General features: G+C 55.5%; 1 protein-coding gene across 1 annotated transcript in view; it reads right to left on the minus strand.

Moving 5' to 3' along the window:
- The window catches only part of SUSD2 (sushi domain containing 2), a 29,883-nt gene extending 16,224 nt beyond the window's left edge, over positions 1-13,659 (minus strand). Inside the window, 10 exon segments of the mRNA XM_067470468.1 lie at positions 738-890; positions 2,862-3,130; positions 3,223-3,308; positions 6,330-6,531; positions 7,545-7,716; positions 11,347-11,386; positions 11,388-11,530; positions 11,643-11,804; positions 12,934-13,194; positions 13,427-13,659. Coding sequence (XP_067326569.1) covers positions 738-890; positions 2,862-3,130; positions 3,223-3,308; positions 6,330-6,531; positions 7,545-7,716; positions 11,347-11,386; positions 11,388-11,530; positions 11,643-11,804; positions 12,934-13,194; positions 13,427-13,478 — 1,540 coding nt within the window. The 5' untranslated portion in view covers positions 13,479-13,659.

The following is a 13,659-nucleotide window of genomic DNA, read 5'->3' on the forward strand; positions in this document are numbered from 1 at the left end:
TCAACCTTCTCTTCTTCAAGGTAAGCATGACCCAGCTCTTGAAGACGCTCCTCAGCAGGCATGCTTGCGCCCATCTGATCTTTCCTGCTCTGGGGTCCACAAGTGGTCCTTCAGAAGAACCCACCATGTTGTTGTGCATCTGCTTTCTCAGAAATGACAGCTGGGGACGGGATGAGGGAACTGAAGGTCTTTGACCATCAAGGGCTCCCTAAGCGTTTCCTGAAATGACTTAGTTCAGCTCAAAGTCCTCATTCTTGATGAGTGATTGAGGCCTCCCAACCTTGAGGCAACAATAAGCCAAAGGCTGCCATTTATTGGCACTGAAAGAAGGGGAAGACATGGCTGTAGGGAAGGAAGGAAGAGCTTGCTATTTAAGGAAGCCCTTGGCTGGCCACCTTGGAGACATCTCTGCAAGTTTCCGCGGGGTGGGGTGGGGATTCAATGATTCCCTGACTGAAATCAAGTTGGTGTCTTGGGATGGGGGTGGGTGGAGGTTAGCTTCCCAGACCCTCCCCCTGGATTCCATCCATGGCTACTTGTGGCCGCAGAGCACTCTGAGCTGGAGATGTCCCACCCCACTGTCACAAAGGTTAGCATGACTCCATGGCTGCCTGTGGTTTCCTAGCTTGCAAAGAGGGGTGTGGTGGGGTTGATGGGAAGGAGGGGTGACACCATTGCATTGCATTGCACTTCAGGAGAAGTGGAGCACCCCCCTCCTCCACCTTTCCCGCGCTCACCTTCTGTCCCATTGGGGCTCCTCATTGGGCGGGTTCTCCCTTGGATGGTCAGCAGGGTCAGGTCAGATTCCAAGAGGGTGTACTCCCCGAGGCCTTTGAAGGTGAAGTTCATGCCGTCAAAAGTGATGAAGTGAGGGTCCCCAAAGGCTGAGGCTGTGGAGGAAACACAGGGACAGAATGGGAGCCATGAACTTCCCAGAGAAGACAGCCGGGCCCCAACCATGAGGAGAAGGCGTGGCTGCCCCCCACCCTTGCCCTGGGTCGCACACTATACAAGGCAGCAGAAGGAAGGAATGGCCAGGGAGAGAGGTGTTCTTCTTGCCTTTAAGGAAAAGGGTAAATTTTCTCCCCTGATCTCAAGCCTAGCCATCTCTAACTCTGGGACTCTGGTGCTCATCTCAATTTCTAAGCCATTCTCCATAGACACCTCCAAGGTCATGTGGCCAGCATGACTGCATGAAGCGCCCTTACCTTCCCACCGGAGCGGTACCTATTGATCTACTCACATTGGCATGTTTTTGACCTGCAAGGTTGGCAGAAGCTGGGGCTGACAGTGGGAGCTCACCCCGCTCCCCGGATTCGAACCTGCCATCTTTTGGTCAGCAAGTTCAGCAGCTCGGCAGTTTAACCCACTGCGCCACCGACCGGGGGCTCTGCTAACTTGTCTTTAGTGGACGGAGTCAGACAGGGGATGTCCAGGCTTTTCCTTTGGCCCTCCTTGACCACAAGCCCATGCCCTCCTTGCTTCTCTCAATGAGCCTCCTACTTCACATCTGTGGTGGAAGGAGGGAGAGCCAGCCTCAAAGATGCCCTTTCTGGCAAGTTCCAGCTCAGTCTCCAGCAGAGCCAAAGCCAAAGCCACAAGGGAGGGTGAGCCACGCTTCTCTCTGGGGTGATCAAGCCCCGAAGGTGTGGTGGGCGTGAAGCAGGGAGAGCCACTTTCTCATCCCAACTGGGTCACCAAGAACTTCCTGGAGGCAAGTGGAAAGTTTTATGGGACCGCACTTGCAAACGTCACCCTCGAAATTCAGTCCCAGCAATTTCCAGGTGTGGTTGAGACTGATGTGAACATCCAAAGCCAGGATTGGAGGACTCCAAGCAAAGCTTCCATGTAACTCACTTATCTATTATTATTATTGTTATTATTATTATTATTATTATTATTATTATTATTATTATTATGGTGTTGTTGTATTCGTATCCCGCTTTTCCCTCTCAAGAGAGATTCAAACTAAAAATCATAGAAATGTGTAAATTAAAGCATAGCTTGTGATGGAAATGGGGCCGTGAAGTGGGTTTGCTTTAGTGCAGGCATGGGGAACCTTCGGCCCTCCAGGTGTGGTGGACTTCAACTCCCACAATTCCTTGAGGCTCGGCATTCACCCCAAAGGCTTACCTTGGCCTCAAGGAATTGTGGGAGTTAAAGTCCACCACACCTGGAGGACCAAAGGTTCCTGACCCCTGCTTTAGTGGGTCACAAGCAGCCCCTCTCCCACCCCCCACCCGCCGTGATGCCCCTGCTGTGAATGGCCTTAGGTGTTTCTATGCTAATGTATAAGAGCATGTGGGGAAAAAAAACAAGATGAACCTGAACTCTTAACACAACGAAGCAAGTCAAATTTAATAGGCATCCCTGAAACTGGTGGTAAATAAAATGAAAGAATGCTTGATTTCCCAACGGAAAAGTTTCAGGTCCTTTTCCTGTCCCAGACAAAAGCTATTCCTCAATCTGTTTTTTCTGGTTCTGCCAAAAAAGAGTCCCTTTAAAAAAGATTCACAACCACAATCTTGTACTCCAATGTGCAATCTAAATACTATGCTCCTATTGATGCAAGCCAATGGGATATTGGCCTGCATCAATAGGAGCATAGTGTCTAGATCTAGGGAAGTCATGCTCCACATGCTCTATTCCACTTTGGTTAGACCACACAATGGGTTCAAACTACAATATTCCTGCTTCTTGGCAGAGTGGGGTTGGACTGGATGGCCCAGGAGGTCTCTTCCAACTCTTTGATTCTAGGATTCTATGATTCTGTGTCTGAAACCATTCCCAGATTGCCATGGACACGAGCTGTGTGACCCTCCTGCAGAGCCCCCACTGAGACACCCGAAGGGGGGGCCTACCTGCCCTGGGGGGCCGATACCTCTGGCATCCACTGGAGGGGCGGTGCTGGAAGTAGACCGGGCAGTTCTGAGACCACAGGCAACAATAGTAGAAGCTGAGGACGTCGTAGATCCAGTGCGAGAAGCCAGGGATGCGTGGGGGCTTTTGGTAGGGAGGCGACCCCCAGTCGTGGCCCCGATCCGGCGTGCTGCCCCCCATGGAGTCTCCAGTGAGCACTTGGACCCCCGTGGCATCGTAGCAGCACTGCTGGCCTGCCGCATACCGGGGGCTGGACAGAGAAAGAGAAGAGGAAGCAGCTCAGCATTCTCCCAAAATGCACCTGTCCTTCCATGGGGAAATGAGGCCAGAAGGCTGCCTTACCTGGCCTGGATGCCCCGCACACAATGCACGGCGCCCGGGTGGTAGGTACACACGCTCCCCTTCTCAATGTCGCATCCGTAGTCTGTCTGGAAGGGACGGAGGTTTAGCACAGCTGGTAAATCATCAGAAACTATAAGATCTATCAACCGAAAGGTTGCAAGTTCAAACCCTGGGTTGGCGTGGGCAGCCAACCATCAGCCCTGCCCACTGTTTACCTAAGCAGTTCGAAAACAGCTTTAGCCGTTTAGATAAATTAGGTACCGCTAAAAAATGGAGGAGGTGTTTTACAATGCCATAAAGGAAAAGAAGATCAGAAAATGCAGGAATGAGGAAGTCCTGACAGCTCTTCGTCATAGAGGATGGGGCGACAGCACCCTCTGTGGCATGGCACAAAAACCTCCTTCTGTTCTGTCTGTGTACTATCTATACAAATGGCATTGAATGTTTGCTGTGCATGTGTACTTGTGATCCGCCCCGAGTCCCCTTCGGGGTGGGAAGGGCGGAATATAAATTTATTATTATTATTATTATTATTATTATTATTATTATTATTATTAGAAGCAAGCAAAGATAGACCAGCTGAGGTCACTCCAAAGTCCCGCCCTCTTCACGGGATGACGTCCTCACTCAAAGCATTTCTATCTAGATCAACATTCAGCAGAAGATCTGCACTGGGCCCTCAGCCAAACTGTCAACATTTACCTACAAACATTTATAATCCATAGGAACTAGGCTAGAAACTCTTGTGCCCGGGGGGGGGGGGGGCGACAACGATGACAACTCTGCTGGCTTCAGTGGGACCAACTTCCAGGGAGGTGTGTCCAGAAATGGTGCCCAACTGCTCCCCAGTGTGACCTGAGTGAGGAGCAGGCAGGTGAGCCTTCCCACAGACGAGTGTGGGGTGAGGACTTTGATGCTCAAATAGCCACTGCAAAGCCCTTGGCAGCCTTGGCCGGAGACGCTGCGCCTCCTGTTCATCCCAAGCAACAGCCTGGAACAATCTTCAAAGGCAGACCCCTGTGAAGTCATGACAGTCTCCCATCCTGGAGGCTTTTTATTTCGTATCAGGAGCGACTTGAAAAACTGTGAGTTGCTTCTGATGTGAGAGAATTGGCCATCTGCAAGGACATTGCCCGGATGTGTTGATGTTTTACCATCCTTGTGGGAGGAAGGCATCTCTCATGTCCCCACATGGGAAGCTGGAGCTGACAGTGGAGCTCAAACCGCTTTCCCTGGATTCAAATGTCGGATAGCCATGTATAAATATGTGAGAGGAAGCCACAGGGAGGAGGAGGGAGCAACCTTCCTTTCTGCTTCCCTGGAGACTAGGTCGCAAGGGAACAATGGCTTCAAACTACAAGAGAGGAGATTCCACCTGAACATGAGGAAGAACTTCCTGACTGGGAGAGCCGTTCAGCAGTGGAACTCTCTGCCCCGGAGTGTGGTGGAGGCTCCTTCTTTGAAGGCTTTTAAACAGAGGCTGGATGGCCATCTGTCAGGGGTGATTTGAATGCAATATTCCTGCTTCTTGGCAGAATGGGGTTGGACTGCATGATGGCCCAGGAGGTCACTTCCCACTCTTGGATTCTATGATTCTATGACATTGCCCTGATGTTTTGGTGTTTTACCATGCTTCTTGGCAGAATGGGGTTGGACTGGATGGCGCATGAGGTCTCTTCCAACTCTTTGATTCTATGATTCTATGCTTGTGGGAGAAAGGCATCTCTCATGTCCCCGCATGAGGAGCTGGAGCTGACAGTGGGAGCTCAAACCGCTTTCCCTGGATTGGAACGTCGGACCTGTCAGTCCTCAGCCCTGCTGGCACAAGGCTTTAACCCATTGCACCATCGGGGAGTCCATCCTGGAGGCTGGCAGAGCACAAGGCCGTGGGGTTGGGTCACACTGCCTCAACTGCAGCCACCCACACGTGAGGCCCCCTTCAGCCATTGCCTTTTCCCTTTGAGCGGTTGTGTTCTTGGGACTGGCATGTGGCGCAACTCAGTCCAAAGGCTTGTGCCAAGAGAGAACCAGCCTTGCCTGTTCTGCCTTTGGCGGTGCTCCAGAGCCTGGCATAGCCATCCGCAGGGACTGGGGAGTGGGGGGGGGGGGCAGGAAAGCACCTCACCTTGTGCCAGAGTGCCACTCAGAAGGGAGCGGGCAGGTGGGGCGGATGGTCCACCCAGTGTCAGGCAGCCACATGGCTCCTCCCATTGATGTTCTTCTGCCCTCGTCAGTGGCCTCCCTGCCTTCAGAGCCAGCCAGCCTGAGGAGGGCCCCTCCCGCCCTGAGAAGGGCCCCTCCCGCCCTGAGAAGGACCCCTCCCACCCTGGCCCTATTCCCACAAACACAGGCTCACCTCTGATGGGCTGAACAATCGTCTCCCTCTCACGAGACAGGTGTGATGTGCTGGGAAGGGTCAAAAGGGGCCAAAGCCCTTCAGGACACCAGGAACGAGAGCCAGCCCTGAGCAAGAGGCCCACCCAAGGCTCTCCTCCAGGTCAGGTGGGCTCAGGAGGGGTCTCAGCCCAGTTTTGGCTGAGCCAGGTGGCCGTGCCCACCCCCCTCTTCTACAGGTGCCCATGGCAAGAAGAGACCCTCTGTTCTGCCCACCGCTCACACCCAAGCAGAGGCACCCCACCTATGTGGAAGTGCCCCAGGTCAGGTGGATTCAGGAGGGGTCTCGGCCCAGTCTTGGCTGAGCCAGGTGGCCGTGCCCACCCCCTCTTCTACAGGTGCCCATGGCAAGAAGAGGAGCCCCTCTGCTCTGCCCACCGCTCACACCCAAGCAGAGGCACCCCACCTATGTGGAAGTGCCCCAGGTCAGGTGGATTCAGGAGGGGTCTCGGCCCAGTCTTGGCTGAGCCAGGTGGCCGTGCCCACCCCCTCTTCTACAGGTGCCCATGGCAAGAGGAGCCCCTCTGCTCTGCCCACTGCTCACACCCAAGCAGAGGCACCCCACCTATGTGGAAGTGCCCCACGTCAGGTGGATTCAGGAGGGGTCTCAGCCCAGTCTTGGCTGAGCCAGGTGGCCGTGCCCACCCACGTCTTCTACAGGTGCCCATGGCAAGAAGAGGAGCCCCTCTGCTCTGCCCACCCCTCACACCTACGTGGAAGCGCCCGGTGTCGGCCCGGGCCTGAGCCAGAGTGCAGGGGCAGTCCACAATCTCCTCCAGGAAGCTGGGGAGGGCCTTCTCCAGGCGGTCCCACTCGTGACACTTGGCCGTGGCCCAGGCGGCCGGATCCTTCCGGAAGCCCCCTCCCAGGTGCCAGGCCATGGCATGCTCATTGCTCCAGATGGCAGGCACGTTCCTGCGGGAGAGGAGAGGAGAAGGCAGTGAGGGAGGGGGCTTGGGGGCCATTCATGGGGGAGGCAAGGAGGTCTCTCCACGGCTGGAGCCCCCTTCCAGAAGGTAGGGGGCTCACCAAGCGGGGAAAGGAGGAGGGCCAATGGAAGTGGAGGAGCCAGGGCTAGTGTGGGGTGTGTGCATGCCAATGAAGGCAGCCAGGGCTCCCTAGGACAGTGATGGGCAACCTTTTGAGCTCGGTGTGTCAAAATTTGCCAAAAACCTGACCATAACTTGGGTGGGGTGTCAGTTTCGAGAAAAAAATAAACGCAATTTTGCAATATTTATAGTATAAATAAGAACAATGTGTATTCCATGCTGAGTTATGGAGTGAACAATGCTCAACTATTCAGATAGGTTCTTGTGGGTTTTTTCGGGCTATAGGGCCATGTTCTAGAGGCATTTCTCCTGACGTTTCGCCTGCATCTATGGCAAGCATCCTCAGAGGTTGTGAGGTCAGACCTCACAACCTCTGAGGATGTTTGCCATAGATGCAGGCGAAACGTCAGGAGAAATGCCTCTAGAACATGGCTCTATAGCCTGAAAAAACCCACAAGAACCTTGTGATTCCAGCTATGAAAGCCTTCGACAATACAACTATGCAGATGTTAATTTTGTAGAGCCTTTTACAAATTTAAGGATGGAATTTGATTGGCTCTTATAAGGTGTACTTCTATGTATGTGGCCGTATGTCATCAAAAATAGCCATGTGTGTCAGTGCTGACACGCGTGTCATAGGTTCACCATCACGGCCCTAGGAGATGCTGTGGGGCAGAGGCATTGAAGCCACCTCACAGCAGCCGAGGGGAGCGCAGGGGGGCAGGCACCAGGGGCCCCCCGACAGTCCACAGCCCCCACCTCCCCTTCTCCCCATGCCCCGTGGGTGGGAGGGGCTCTGCTGAGTGGTGGCCACAGTGCCAGCAGGTCCAGGGTGAGATGAGGGCAGGTCCAGGGCCTGCTGACCACTCTCTGGCTGACCTCTGGCCTTCGAGGGAGGTGCTGGAGGAAATGCGCAGGGCGCCCAGCTCCCAGTGGCCGTGTTGCGCAGAGGGTTCAGGCAGGAAGGTGAAGAAGCCCGAATTGGTCTGGTTCCTCTGGAGGCTGTAGAGGTACTCCCACTTGGCGGCCCAGTTGGCGGAGTAGGGCTTCCCTGGGTGGGAGGAGAAGAAGAAGGAGAAGGAGAAGGAGAAGGAGAAGGTGAAGGTGAAGGTGAAGGTGAAGGTGAAGGTGAAGGAGAAGGAGAAGGAGAAGGAGAAGGAGAAGGTGAAGGTGAAGGAGAAGGGGAAGGAGAAGGAGAAGGAGAAGAAGAAGGAGAAGGAGAAGCAGAAGCAGAAGGAGAAGGAGAAGGAGAAGCAGAAGGAGAAGCAGAAGCAGAAGGAGAAGGAGAAGGAGAAGGAGAAGGAGAAGGAGAAGGAGAAGGAGAAGGAGAAGAAGAGGTTAGCTGGCTGTGGGCACATGGAGGAGGCCGCTGTTGTAGTACGGCCTGAACCTGAGGCTGATGGGTTCACTGATGGTTTAGAGCAGGGGTCCTCAAACTAAGGCCCGAGGGCCAGATACGGCCCCCCAAGGTCATTTACCTGGCCCTCACTCAGGGTCAACCTAAGTCTGAAATGACTTGAAAAACGACATGCAAAGACACAGAATGGGGGACAATGAGGCCTGGCTCGAGAGCAGTACATGTGAAAAAGATCTTGGAGTCCTCGTGGACAGGAAGTTGAACATGAGCCAGGAATGTGACGTGGCGGCAAAAAAAGCCAATAGGAGCCTAGTGTCCTGCTCCCCATGCTCTATTCTGCTTTGGTTAAACCACACCTGGAATATTGTGTCCAATTCTGGGCACCACAATTCAAGAGAGAGATTGACTCTAAGCTGGAATGTGTCCAGAGGAGGGCGACTCAAATGATCAAGGGTCTGGAGAACAAGCCCTATGAGGAGCGGCTTAAGGAGCTGGGCATGTTTAGCCTGAAGAAGAGAAGGCTGAGAGGAGACATGATGAGAGCCATGTATAAATATGTGAGAGGAAGCCACAGGGAGGAGGAGGGAGCAAGCTTCCTTTCTGCTTCCATGGAGACTAGGACGCAATGGAACAATGGCTTCAAACGACAAGAGAGGAGATTCCATCTGAACATGAGGAAGAACTTCCTGACTGGGAGAGCCGTTCAGCAGTGGAACTCTCTGCCTTCCCCGGAGGGAGTGTGGTGGAGGCTCCTTCTTTGGAAGCTTTTAAGCAGAGGCTGGATGGCCATTTGTCAGGGGTGATTTGAATGCAATATTCCTGCTTCTTGGCAGAATGGGGTTGGACTGGATGATGGCCCAGGAGGTCTCTTCCAACTCTTTGATTCTATGATTCTATGAAAGCACACAACAACAACAACAACAACAACAACAACCATCCTATCTCATCAGTCAAAAGCAGGCCCACAATTCCCATTAAAATACTAATAAGTTTACATTTGTTAAAATTGTTCTTAATTTTAATTATTGTATTGTTTTGTGTTTTTTGCACTACAAATAAGATATGTGCAGTTTACATAGGAATTCATTCATATATTTTTTTCAAATTATAATCTGGCCCTCCAACAGTTTGAGGGACTGTGACCTGGCCCTCTGTTTAAAAAGTTTGGGGACCCCTGGTTTAGAGAGAATTGTGGGATTTCTTGGGGTACAACAAGGTGAAAATTCAAGTCAAAGAAATGAATATTCTCTTTGGGGAAAACTTGACTCAGAAAATACAAGGCTCCAAGGTCAGTCAGAGGAGCCAGAAACAGCAACATTAGACAAGGAGTTGAGTAAAGAACTAAGTGATAAGGAAGGCTCCCAGAGAAAAACACCTGGAGCTACGGAGGTCAACAAACGCCTTCATGTACAGACTAGAGCAGAAAATAGGTCATAGCGTTTACGTGGGAAAGTCGAGGAGAGGATTTATGGGAAACGAAATGACTTCATGGCTGTCTATTAATTAGCAAGTTGTTTACCTAAGAGTTAGTTCAGGCAACGGAGCCTTCAAAGAAGAAGCTAGGTTTGAGTTCTTGTTTCAAGTCAAGCTTTGGTTCTGGATTCAAATAACCTGGAAGATTTCTGTGTTCTTGTTTTTGTATTCTTACTCAAGTTTTACTAAGTGTACCTTTGGTTGTGGATTTGTGCCGTATTTGTGACTTTCTGGATATTCATGGCCTTGGGATGTGCATGAGACATTTGCATTGCTGCCTGGTTCTCACCTATGGCTCACCCTTTTTGGGATTATACACCTTCTTTCCTTATTCCTGAATTGTTGTGTATTTTATATGTTTTAAAGTTATTTTAAGTTACTTCATCCCTCTCAGAGATTTCATTGCTACATTTTCAAAGGGGGGGGGGGAGAGTGGCAAGAGAAGAAGAGGGAAGACTGACCCCCTTCCGGGATGAGCGTGCTTTGGAATGTGGGGAAGGGATGCCTCACTCTAATCCTATCTAGTCTAGCTACTCATTGAGGACTGGAGACTTGTGCAGTCAGGGATGATGTCACAAAAATATCATTGCAGATTTGATAAACGTGGATTTGATATAATGATGTGTGGGAATTAATGGAAGAATGGAAGGAAGCTTGGATGGAGTTAATAATTTTGGGGACACCAGTAATATATTATGGCTTGTAATGACTAAACTACCTGCTTGCTGGACTGTAATTAAAAGTTGCTAATAAGGACTAAAAAGTAAGCTCTGATAAGGACTGGGACAGTGATAAGGGAAATGTTTACAAAGTTAAGAAGGAAGTCAACATAAGATCAACACCAACAGGCCCGTAGCCAGGATTTTGATTCGGGGGGGGGGGGGGGGCTGAGTCTGAGTGAAAGAGGGTCTAGCCTAGCAAACCTTTTGTATCATTACCCCAATACCCCCATGCATATTGAGTATGGTGATCAGATCATGATATGAAGAAACATAACAGCTTAAATAATGTACCAGTAAGGCCTTCTCGCGGACCACCATGAGAATTTCGGGGGGGGGGGTGTGAAACCCCCAACCCCCCCCCCCCCCCCCCCCGCTACATGCCTGAACACCAATCAAGAAGAATCAACACCTGGCCAGGAAACTGCAATGGATCCAGGATGGAAGACGTCTATCATTCATTTACAACTTTGGGACGACATCAGCAGAATATTCCTATAAAAGACTCAGTCTAATAACACTCAAAGTGTGGCAGACCTGAGGAGTCTAGTTCACCCACCATGATCTGCTCAATAAGGGAAAGAGAGAGATCGTGTACCTATGGGGAGTGTCAGATGTGCACAGGAGCAGCCTGGTCACTTTGGGGCTTCTTTCCGAAGGGAAGAAGAAGAAGGAGGGCGCTTTTGGAGTCTTTCATTCATGACAAATTGGGGTCAGAAGTGGGATGTTCTTCTCCTGTGTGGGAAAGTTCTTCATAACAATGAAACCCAGCAGTGTATACGCTGGGCTCTTGTGTGGTGCTGGGGTCAGAGGGGGTCCCAGGCCTGGGGTGCAACAGCAGCGACCCCCCCCCCAGGCTAAACAGAGTTCTGCTGGTCTCCCTCCCTCTCTCCAAGTGGAAACCCAGAGTCGGGTGTGATGGAGGGAGTGTCATTTTGGACCCGGTGTCATGGGCCATGCCTGCCCCCCTCCCTCAAGGCATTGCGGGGGTCCCACCACCCAGCCAATCAGCTCCCCGTCCCTCCCTCTCACGGTCCAGAGAGGGAGGGGCAACCCCAGGGCTCTCTGTCTCCGCCCCCCCCCCCGCAGGACCCTCTGCCGCCCAGAAGCCACGCCCCCTTGCGTGCCCCACCTGTCTCTGCGTAGCCCCAGACCTCGATGTTGACGCGGGGCGGGGCGGAGGGCCCCCCCCAGGTCTTGGGGCCGCCAGGTGAGCGTCAGGTTGCCGGCCTGGGTCCCGGGGGTGCCGTAGTACTGCCAGCGCGTCTCGTTCTCCAGCACGCTCTTCTCCCCGGGGGGGACCTTGTTGTGGTGCTCTGCCGGGTGGGTGGGTAGGTGGGTGGGGGGAGAGGGAGAGGGAGAGTGAGGGGAGGGTCGCATCTCCCCCTGCCCCCCGACCCCGCCCCCCGCCCCCGCCCGGGTGCCCACCTGCGGTCCAGGCGGAGGTCCAGGGGAAGGAACGGCCCCCGTCCGGGGAGACCTCCAGCGAGACGCGGCCCAGGCCCAGGAGCAGAGGGGACACGCACCGCACACCGCCGCCCCCCGACGACGAGGAGACGAAGCCCTCCGTCACCACCGCGCCCCCCGAAGCTGCGCCCAAAAGGGGGGAGGGAAAAAGGAGGGGGAGAAAAGAGGGGGTCAGCCCCGCACGGGAGAGCCTCTCCGGCCAAAGGCCAGGCCAGGGAGAGCCGGGACCCCCACCACCGGGACCCCTCCCCTCTCATTAAGCCCTCTCCTTCTCCCCTCTCCTCGCCCCCAGCCCGCCCCCAGCCCCGCCCCCGAGGGGTCTCTCCAGCCCAAGGCCAGCAGCACAGGACCCCAAGGCTGGGACCCCTCCCCACCCGAAGCGGGACTCACGGACCCCCCGAAGCTGCGCCCAAAAGGGGGGAGGGGGGCGGAGGGGGAGAAAAGAGGGGGTCAGCCCCGCGCGCGAGAGCCTCTCCGGCCAAAGGCCCGTCCAGGGGGAGCCGGGACCCCCACCACCGGGACCCCTCCCCTCTCGTTAAGACCTCTCCTTGTCCCCTCTCCTCAAAAGGGACCCCCCGCCCCCAGCCCCGCCCCCGAGGGGTCTCTCCAGCCCAAGGCCAGCAGCGCAGGACCCCCAACGCTGGGACCCCTCCCCACCCGAAGCGGGACTCACGGACCCCCGAAGCTGCGCCCAAAAAGGGGGAGGGGAGGGGGAGAAAGGAGGGGGTCAGCCCCAAGCCCCGCCCCCGAGGGGCCTCCCCGGCCATAGGCTAGCCCAGGCCTCCGGGGGGGCAGCCGGGATTCCCGACCCTTGGACCCCTCCCCTCTCGTTAGGCCCCTCTCCCATCTCCCCAAACGGGACTCCCGCCCCCAGCCCGTCCCCAGACTCATCCCCGGGAGGCCCCTTCGGCCCAAGGCCAGCAGCGCAGGACCCCCAACGCTGGAATCCTTCCCTGTCTCATCCCCCCCCCCACCCGGATTTACGGACCCCCGAAGCTGAGCCCAAAAAGGGGGAGGGGGAGGGAGGGAGGGAAAGGAGGGGATCAGCTCCAAGCCCCGCCCCCGAGAGGTCTCTCCGGCCAAAGGCCAGCCCAGGCCTCCGGGGGGGCAGCCGGGACCCCCGACCCTTGGACCCCTCCCCTCTCGTTAAACCCCTCTCCTTCTCCTCTCCCCCCGCCCCCAACCCCGCCCCCGGGAGGCCTCTCCGGCCCAAGGACCCAAGCCCCCCCCCGCCCCCCTCCCGAATCGGGACTCACGGACCGGCAGAGGATGCGGGCTTGGTGGGCGGCGACCCCGGAGAGGGAGATGTTTCCGAGGGCGAAGACCTTCCCGCCGAGGAGCGTCCCGGAGTGAGGCCAGGCCTCCGGGCAGGAGAGCCACAAGTCCGCGCAGCACGAGCCCAGCCCCGCGCAGCCCCCGCCGCACCCGCACACGCCCCCCGCGACCCCCGCCCCGCAGCGCCCCGCGCACGAGGAGGAAGACGAGGGGGAGGGGGAGGCGGAGGGGGACCACCCTGGGGGGAGAGGGAAGGCGAAGGGTCAGGCGCGGGGCAAGGCAGGCAGACCCCTCCGCGGACCCCAGACCCCAGCCCCAGCTCCCCTCCCCCCCCGGAAAGACCCCGAGGGCGCGCGGGGCTTCTCCACGAGAGAGAGAGAGAGAGAGAGAGAGAGAGAGAGCCAGGCCGGGGGGGGGGGGCACGCTGTTCCCAGCCGGGAGAGACCCTTCCCCTCGTGACCCCTCCTCACCTGTTCCCAGGAGGAGAAGCAGGAGCAGGAGCGTGGGCCCAGGGGCCGCCATGCCGGACCTAGGGAAGGAGGGAGGGAGTGGGGGGGGGGGGGCAAGGCAGGCCAAGTGCGGGGCGGACTCTGGACGCGGCGGCGGCGAAAGCGGCTCAAAGGTCCTTCCTCGCTTCCTTCCTTCCTTCCTTCTTTCCTTCCCTGGGAGGCTGTGGCGGAGGAAGAGCAGCGGCGGGGGCCTC

The sequence above is a fragment of the Anolis sagrei genome, chromosome 6 (assembly GCF_037176765.1).
Source record: "Anolis sagrei isolate rAnoSag1 chromosome 6, rAnoSag1.mat, whole genome shotgun sequence".
NCBI classification, from domain to species: domain Eukaryota; kingdom Metazoa; phylum Chordata; class Lepidosauria; order Squamata; family Dactyloidae; genus Anolis; species Anolis sagrei.